General features: G+C 41.0%; 2 protein-coding genes across 2 annotated transcripts; both read left to right on the top strand.

The window, feature by feature from the left end:
• Positions 1 to 4200: 4200 nt before the first annotated feature.
• LOC107701290 (uncharacterized membrane protein C3orf80-like) lies at positions 4201 to 4710 on the top strand. Its single transcript, XM_016503279.1, has one exon. It carries the CDS (start codon positions 4201 to 4203, stop codon positions 4708 to 4710), a length of 510 nt encoding a protein of 169 aa, XP_016358765.1.
• A 1527-nt stretch (positions 4711 to 6237) lies between these two features.
• LOC107701289 (uncharacterized membrane protein C3orf80-like) lies at positions 6238 to 6747 on the top strand. Its single transcript, XM_016503278.1, has one exon. The coding sequence runs from the start codon at positions 6238 to 6240 to the stop codon at positions 6745 to 6747; it is 510 nt and encodes a 169-aa protein (XP_016358764.1).
• The last annotated feature ends 2956 nt before the right edge of the window (positions 6748 to 9703 follow it).

The raw sequence follows: 9703 nt of genomic DNA, 5'->3' as shown, positions 1-9703 counted from the left end.
AATCAGCCGAGCCAAGTCAAAGTCCCTTTATTCTAAACTTACCTACGAGTTTGCTCCTGCCCAAGAGTCTGTTCCAGTCAACACCCATCCAGATTCCATTCCAGTCAAATCACTTCCAGAGGCCATCCCAGTCAACATTTTACCAGAGCCCAGAGTCAGCCTCTGGGTTCCCACAACTAGGGCCAGGAAGGCTGTTTCAATAAGTATGGATCTAATTTCCAAATTAGTAGACCACCAATTATGCCAGCTCGGGTGGCAGTGAAGAAGGTCTCCACTCTTCCAAGTCCTTCCCCATTCCTAACATCGGCTCCAGCTCCTGAGCACAGTCCAGTGCCGGCTCCAGCCCCTGAGTCCGTTCCGGAGAGTGAAGCTCCCGAGTCCATTCCGGAGAGTGAAGCTCCCGAGTCCGTTCCGGAGAGAGAAACTCCCGAGTCCGTTCCGGAGAGTGAAGCTCCCGAGTCCGTTCCGGAGAGTGAAGCTGTTTTGGAGTTCGCTCAAGCCCCAGAGCTTAGCCAAGAGTCTGCTCAATTCCCAGAGTCAAACATGGAGGCTGCAGCACTGTCTGTGATCACTTTGGCAATAATGTGTATTTGGGCAGCACACACGCCTATAATTGATCCCAAGAAAGAGGTCGTCCCAGTCAAAGAGGCTGTTCTGATCTCCAATGCTCAAATGCAAATAAATTTTTTAAGACTAGTATAAAAACAATTCAATTTACATATGTTGATAGTTTAATGACTGTAATTGACCAAGAAATAAGACATTTATTATATTTATTAAATATCGTTACAACATGCATATGTATTTTTTATGTAAACATTTACAATTTTTAAGTTTTAAATGGGTTAATCAATGTTTCGAAAAGTGACAGGAATCGCTCACTCCTCTCCACCACTGCTCTCTTGCATCATCTTTTTTCTGCCTCCAACTTCAGGAAGTCCAAGAGGTCAGTGGATCTTTCCCTTTTGCCTCCAGCTTGTGGGGGTGGTGGAGAAGCAACCACAGAAACAGATGACGCTGATGGCCACGGGTCATCCTGAATGGATAAGGATATTAAAACAGGTGGTGAAACAGAGGGGCGCTTCCCAATAGCCTCATCCATTAGGATGAACCAAGGCCATGTTGCAGCAGTAGCCTCTCCTGACTCTTTGCCAAACCCTGTTGGTGGACATTTCAACTCCTAAAGAGAGAGAAAGAGGAAACAAAAGATTAGCCAAACATTTTGAAATCACAGCTGCAGTCCAGATTCACAAGAAAATCTGAAACATGATACCATATTAATAAAAATATATAATGGGACAAAAGTCTCCGTGAAATGCTTTACACTTTACAGACAATTTCAGAAAAATAGATGTAAGATAATGTTCTTAGAAAATGTGTATAGACCAGCATAACCTTGGCAAATCCAGTGATTAATCAATGGATAACTATTATCCACCGTGCTCATTGTATTAACCTAAGTCCAGTCCCAGTTCTTTAATGAGTGTCCTGAAGACAGCAAAAAGTTACACATACATCATGAATTTGCTTTTAAAGCCCCCTTTCCTCCCTCAGTATCAGGGGTCTCCAACCCTGCAATCGTCCCGCAGACTTCAGCTCCAACACACCTGTCTGTAATTATCATGTAGCCCTGAACACCTTGATGAGCTGGTTCAGGTCTGTTTGGTTGGGGTTGGAGCTGAACAGTAGCTCTCCAGGACACTCTGGCCCGGTTTCACAGACGGGGCTTAGCTTAAGCCAGGACTAGGCTGTAGTTCAATTAGGATTTTAAAGTAATTTTTATAAATAAACATTACTGGTGTGCATCTCGAGACAAAACAAGGGCACTGACATATTTCAAGATCAATCAGTGCAAGTTTCTTCCAGTTGCAACAGCTCAGACTTACATTTTAGTCGGGGACTAGGCTTAAGCCTTGTCTGTGAAACCGGCGGATTAAGTTAATATTGTGAAAACTGGAGAAACTTAGGTAATAGTTTATCTTAAGGACAAGACTTAACCCACTCCTGACTGGACTAAATGAGTTTAACTTCTTTAGACTGGCAATACACGGCCATTACTGCACCTATCTGCAATGCATCATGAAAACTATTCACTCCCAACCTTGTATAGAACCAAAACTCCTTCTCTCTCTCAGCTTAATGAATTTGGTTGTCTCTTTGCTGGATCCTGCAGGTAGTAATATTTAGCAGCGTAGCTGGTAACACTTTAGTATAGGGACCAATTCTCACTATTAACCAGTTGCTTATTAGCCTATTATTATTGGCTGTTTATTAGTACTTATAAAGCACATATTCTGCATGACCATATTCTACAGCCCTAATCCTACACAATACTTAAACTTAACAACTACCTTACTAACTATTAATAAGCAGCAAATTAGGAGTTTATTGAGGCAAAAGTCGTAGTTAATGCTTGTTTAATAGCAAGAATTGGACCTTAAAATAAAGTGTGACCAAATATTTTTCTACATGCTAAACTTTGCTTACACCACCTCTTAACCCTCTTAAAGCAGAGTATTTCATTAGAATAAAAATAAACTGAATACTACTTACATTTGTACATGCACAATGCATCTTGATCACATGATCACAATTGGAAATCACTTATTTGATCATGTAGAAGACATTATGGTAATACAGACACAGATGACCATTGTGAGCATAATGCTGCTCCATCAATCATAAGTCCTGCTCCTGTTCACTGTGCGGTCACAGCATACAGCTGTCATTTAACTGTAGAACTACTGCTGTAAAACAAAATACAGTCAAAGTATGGTAACTGGTAGTCAAGGATGTACTGCAAATTTGATTTGATATACAACCACACACAGTGACACTATCTTTGAAGAACGGAAGTGTGAAAAACCTTTATCTATTGTGATTTGTTCATTAGTACACAAAAAGGCAGTATGAAGAAGTGGCCATTGAAACGTACATCAGCAGTCCCTGTCAGCAAACGTATTTCAATGTTTTACTAATGACACTACGGATCACATTTCAGTAAATGAGAGCGTTTGCAGTGAGAAACATGATCCCTCATGACTCTGGCTGGCCAACTTGTCTCTGTTCCAGTGTATTTTACGGCATAATGCTCCAGTAATCACATTTGACCAATTGGACATTAGCTCTGTTTATGAGAAGTGAATATCGACTGCAGCCTTACAAGCAAACTTTAGTAAATGCACAGTCATTCTGCCTTTTCTAGGCCCACAATACAATTTAGTCTCCATTTGCACATAAAGCCGATTCTGTAAAGCACACTTTTTCCTAAGATCTTACGTTTCATCACAAATGTAAATACATAAAATACAGATGTATCCACATAGTAGACATATAAAGGCATTAGCCGATTTCATTGAGGTTTCATTGAGACATTTTTGAGGTGGTTTCGGCCATACACTAAATTACAGTACCCATGTTAGACGTAAATATAATAACAATAGCATAAAACAACTAGATAAGGTGGTTGCCTGTTTGTTTACTGCGCTTGTTTATTAGTCTGTGATCTTATTGTCTGTAGATACCGTATGGCTCAAATAATTATGGGCCAAAGTTTATTAATTGTTTGAAAAACAACCAAACACAAACCTAGTCAGATATATGAGCAACAATAAAAGTAGCACATAGCACAGATACTGACCTGTAATTAGAAGAAGCTCCAGAAAACAATAGCATCTGTATTACTCGGTCCTTACTAATCGTGTTACCCTGTAACATGAACTGTATAATATAAAATATCTCATAAGGCATTTGTTGGGTTCTTTGCAAGCAACAAAGCCTGCCGTGCGAGAGCATCAGGAGGGGTGTTTAGTTTGAGTGGAATCTGGCTGTAATGGGTCCATTGAAACCCACAGAGAAACAATGCCATGCATTTTTAATCAGGTGGCTTCTGAGGTCGCCTGCTCCATTCTGAGGACGTGAATTATGAGCAACGGTGGGATGAAAACTGAACCAAACTGACAGAAAGACAGTGACATTACCTCACGACAGGAAGAGAGTGATTTTATTAGGTTGATCTGTGATTTTCGTTTCTACCAAGTGTGCGCCAGAACTCTTATCTCCAAGCATCTGTTGGGGGCTCGTCCGGGATCGCCGCTCCAGTGTGCTGCATGAAAAGATCAGAAAATAAACATCTCGGATGATATTCTGTGTTACACTGTAACAGACGGCAGCTTCACTGGACCGCTTGATGGTAGAAGCATGAGATTGAGGACATGGCTGAGTGTTGGGTCCGGGTTTATGAGTTTCTCCTGTGAGGCTGTGCGCAGTTGTGCAGAGATCCAGTGTGATGAAGACCAGCGATGCTGCACTCAGAACAGCAGCAGCAGCATCACGCCCATCCGTCAACTCCCTCTGCACACTTTCCTGGACAATCTGGAATGGATGGTCCGTAAGCTGTCGGGACTGCTGATCCTGCTCTTGTTCTTCGTGGTGGGTTACTTCATTCAGCGTGTCGTATGTCCGCGTCCCCGCCGTCAGACGCTCGAGGAGCCGTCACTTCTGCATGGACACGCGTCCCAGGACTCCCTCACAGGGGACTTCAGCTCCCCGGTGCTGCTGCTTCCCACGTACGAGGAGGTGAATTACCTGCCCACATATGAGGAGATCATGATGGAGGTGGATGGAGACAATCTGAACTCAAACACAGAGGCGATGGAGGAAAGACGAGCAACACTGCAAACATCTAGGAGACCCAGAAACTCTCTATAACTTTATAATTGATTCTGGAACAGCTAATGCATTCACAATAATGCGTCCCATGTGTCATTAGCAGCTGTTCACATTTTTCCATTCAGGTTTGGCTCTTACAGTGAGTATCCTGAAAGAATCAGTCCTAGACAGTGCAAAATTGTGTTAGTAACTGATCTGATGATGCATGCTTGTGGACAGTCTGCTCAAACAGTGTTGATTACAATTTTCATTTCATTGCTGGTCTTATCGTGCATGTTATCAGAAACAATATGAGAAAGAAATGGGCCGCTCATATACAAATGAATGGGAGAAGTGCACATGTGCATTAGCTGGAATAGTTTATGAGACTAGAGTCAGATTTTAATGTTGATTAGACATGTTATTCAGAGATAATCCTGACAAACAATTTCAGTTTTATCCTTCAGTTTTATAACTTCAGACAGTCCATTTCTCAGTTAAGACTTTGGTTTATTATAAAACATCTGATTTGTAATTTTAAAAAGTAAGCATAAAGCTGCACCCTTAAATATAACCCTCAATGGGGCGTGGGCAGGTCGTCGCATGAAGATGTATGATTGAAAATGAACTTGTATGTGATTGTACTAATTTGTTACCAATTTGTGAAACCTTGAAATAGTTACAAGTTGTCATGAGACTGTGTTGGCCAACAAAACACATAGGAATGCACCTTTCAGCTGCGCTGTATTTCTGGATATCAGAAGAACAAAACACTGGAGAAGAACAAAATGAAATGCAGATGTGAAGTTTGTTTAAAAAAAAACATTGCTATTGGTCTTTTTTGTATGTTGGAATTAAATCACTGAAGGTCAGAAGCAAAGACATGAAAATAAAAAAGAAGTTTATTTATATAAAGTTCAGAGTTTGTATTTCCTTGTGTATTCTGATCTGATTTTGATGAATGCAGAATGGGTTTTGCACACGAGAGTAAAGAGCACTGCTGCAAGCCCTGCCTCTGTTATATAACCACCCAGAACACTTCACACTTAAAACTGCTTCAAAATGAACACCTTCAGATTTCAGGTTTTGAAGATTTTGAAACTTCAAGCTTTTTAACCTACTTCAAATTTTCTGGATGGGCTTTTTCAAGCCAACAGAAAGTTTGTATTGATGGGCATTTTTATCTAATTATCATACAATTTACAGTGAATAATGATAAAAGAACATTTTCATATTTCCCTGTGTGACACATCACATTTAAGTTTAATTTATTTCTTGTTATTTTTGATATCAGTTACAAACATCAAGGTTTATATTGAACTATTATTACAATTATATATTGTTTAGTTGCTTTGGGGTGAATATGCAGTCATTTCAGGGGAAGAAGATAGAGTCACCTTATTGAGGGTCCAGGAGTCAATGCAAGGCTGCAAGCCTCCATCCTTCTCAGACAAGAAGAAGAAGAAACTCGGAGCGGCAGGGGATGCAGAAGGGCAGAGGTTTCCCTGGTGCATACTCCTCCATAGCCTTCTGCTCTGTTACACTGTAACAGACGGCAGCTTCACTGGACCGCTTGATGGTAGAAGCATGAGATTGAGGACATGGCTGAGTGTTGGGTCCGGGTTTATGAGTTTCTCCTGTGAGGCTGTGCGCAGTTGTGCAGAGATCCAGTGTGATGAAGACCAGCGATGCTGCACTCAGAACAGCAGCAGCAGCATCACGCCCATCCGTCAACTCCCTCTGCACACTTTCCTGGACAATCTGGAATGGATGGTCCGTAAGCTGTCGGGACTGCTGATCCTGCTCTTGTTCTTCGTGGTGGGTTACTTCATTCAGCGTGTCGTATGTCCGCGTCCCCGCCGTCAGACGCTCGAGGAGCCGTCACTTCTGCATGGACACGCGTCCCAGGACTCCCTCACAGGGGACTTCAGCTCCCCGGTGCTGCTGCTTCCCACGTACGAGGAGGTGAATTACCTGCCCACATATGAGGAGATCATGATGGAGGTGGATGGAGACAATCTGAACTCAAACACAGAGGCGATGGAGGAAAGACGAGCAACACTGCAAACATCTAGGAGACCCAGAAACTCTCTATAACTTTATAATTGATTCTGGAACAGCTAATGCATTCACAATAATGCGTCCCATGTGTCATTAGCAGCTGTTCACATTTTTCCATTCAGGTTTGGCTCTTACAGTGAGTATCCTGAAAGAATCAGTCCTAGACAGTGCAAAATTGTGTTAGTAACTGATCTGATGATGCATGCTTGTGGACAGTCTGCTCAAACAGTGTTGATTACAATTTTCATTTCATTGCTGGTCTTATCGTGCATGTTATCAGAAACAATATGAGAAAGAAATGGGCCGCTCATATACAAATGAATGGGAGAAGTGCACATGTGCATTAGCTGGAATAGTTTATGAGACTAGAGTCAGATTTTAATGTTGATTAGACATGTTATTCAGAGATAATCCTGACAAACAATTTCAGTTTTATCCTTCAGTTTTATAACTTCAGACAGTCCATTTCTCAGTTAAGACTTTGGTTTATTATAAAACATCTGATTTGTAATTTTAAAAAGTAAGCATAAAGCTGCACCCTTAAATATAACCCTCAATGGGGCGTGGGCAGGTCGTCGCATGAAGATGTATGATTGAAAATGAACTTGTATGTGATTGTACTAATTTGTTACCAATTTGTGAAACCTTGAAATAGTTACAAGTTGTCATGAGACTGTGTTGGCCAACAAAACACATAGGAATGCACCTTTCAGCTGCGCTGTATTTCTGGATATCAGAAGAACAAAACACTGGAGAAGAACAAAATGAAATGCAGATGTGAAGTTTGTTTAAAAAAAAACATTGCTATTGGTCTTTTTTGTATGTTGGAATTAAATCACTGAAGGTCAGAAGCAAAGACATGAAAATAAAAAAGAAGTTTATTTATATAAAGTTCAGAGTTTGTATTTCCTTGTGTATTCTGATCTGATTTTGATGAATGCAGAATGGGTTTTGCACACGAGAGTAAAGAGCACTGCTGCAAGCCCTGCCTCTGTTATATAACCACCCAGAACACTTCACACTTAAAACTGCTTCAAAATGAACACCTTCAGATTTCAGGTTTTGAAGATTTTGAAACTTCAAGCTTTTTAACCTACTTCAAATTTTCTGGATGGGCTTTTTCAAGCCAACAGAAAGTTTGTATTGATGGGCATTTTTATCTAGTTATCATACAATTTACAGTGAATAATGATAAAAGAACATTTTCATATTTCCCTGTGTGACACATCACATTTAAGTTTAATTTATTTCTTGTTATTTTTGATATCAGTTACAAACATCAAGGTTTATATTGAACTATTATTACAATTATATATTGTTTAGTTGCTTTGGGGTGAATATGTAGTCATTTCAGGGGAAGAAGATAGAGTCACCTTATTGAGGGTCCAGGAGTCAATGCAAGGCTGCAAGCCTCCATCCTTCTCAGACAAGAAGAAGAAGAAACTCGGAGCGGCAGGGGATGCAGAAGGGCAGAGGTTTCCCTGGTGCATACTCCTCCATAGCCTTCTGCTCCAGAAGAGACCAAAGATAAATCCACTCTCTGGGCAATGACTGCACCGCCAGCATTTTTGATTCAGAACGATGATCAAAACATAGATGGAGTAGATCTCTTCCATCAACACATCCAAAGCTTCACAGTCCTAAACCACTTCCTGGATCAACATTTCATTCGGTAACATTGGGCAGTTTTGATTTATATGCTGTTTAATGTTTGATGGTTATTTTACATTTGCATCTGCTTACATACACAATGACTAATTTCTGCTTCTTCTTCGCTGTGTTTTGAAACAGAGATTCAATACTCGTTCAGAAGGTGTGCAGTAGCGCCCCCTACTGTATAACAGTGAAAACAGTGAAAACTAGAAAATTCCATCAATGGTGGGGAAAAAGTTAAAAACGCATGTAAAGGCATTGACTTTGTATTTGTAGTGACAATGCTATGAGTCCTGAATGTGAAGCTTCTTCGTGCCGCCCTCTCCTCGAACACATGATCAGTATGGAACCGGTTGTCAGGAAGTGCATCAAAACTAAGGATTCAAATTTCACTGCATTGTACCAAAACACTGATTATGATCAGGATGGTTGCCAGTGGTTGAACTTCGACGTGAGAAGTTTTTTGTTCCAGTGTGTTGAGTTACCATTTGCGACTGGCTCACTAAAAATGCATGTTAGCTGGAAACAGCTCTCATTCACTCACCAATGCAAGTTTTATTTCAAATCTGCATTTATTGAATAAACATAAATCAAACTTTTACAATGCATTCTTTTACAAAATGAAATGATAGGATATAAATAACAGCTGAACTACACGTGAGACTGACCTGCATTTTTCAGAGGCTAAGATATGAATTCATATGCCTTGCCATAACTTCTTAACTTTCGGAGATAACCACAGTGTGCAGTCAGTGTTGAAGAGCTGGAGATCAGTGCTTGTTTAGTGGGATCCAGGCCTCAGTTTACTTGAATTATGTTAGAAGTCTGTGTTTTTATCAGCGAATGGACACACTGTTTCTGACAGATGAGTTGGCTGCTCTTTCCCGCTCCTTAGCAAACTCCATTTCTATTTTAGCCTGGATTTTCTCCCAGTCCACTTCCACCTGAACATAAGCAGAAGTGATAGAAATATTAAACATGAAATAACAATAAAAGCCCTATACAGAGGAGACTGGTTTACTGTGAGGACAGACAAACTCCGTCTGAACAGCGTTACAGATCAATGCACAGAGACACAGAGGTGAACATGTCCTACTCCCTCAGAGTACTGCAGGAACTTCTGTCTGTGAGCGAGCACTGTGTCCACGTGAGTTTTGTACTTCACCGCCAGCTCCAGAGCCCTGCGGAGAGACATGCATGAGCAGCAGACACACACACACACACACACACACACACACACACGCACAGACACAGACACACACAGACACACTCACACTCACACACACACACACACACACACACACACACACACACAGGCACACACGCACAGACACAGACA

This window comes from Sinocyclocheilus anshuiensis, unplaced genomic scaffold (genome assembly GCF_001515605.1).
Source record: "Sinocyclocheilus anshuiensis isolate Anshui unplaced genomic scaffold, SAMN03320099.WGS_v1.1 scaffold1570, whole genome shotgun sequence".
NCBI classification, from domain to species: Eukaryota; Metazoa; Chordata; class Actinopteri; order Cypriniformes; family Cyprinidae; genus Sinocyclocheilus; species Sinocyclocheilus anshuiensis.
This window is presented reverse-complemented; position numbering and strand designations above follow the sequence as displayed.

Excerpts from the sequence above, each read along its gene's own strand:
- LOC107701289 (XM_016503278.1), top strand. The coding sequence starts at position 6,238 with ATGAGATTGAGGACATGGCTGAGTGTTGGGTCCGGGTTTATGAGTTTC.
- LOC107701290 (XM_016503279.1), top strand. The coding sequence starts at position 4,201 with ATGAGATTGAGGACATGGCTGAGTGTTGGGTCCGGGTTTATGAGTTTC.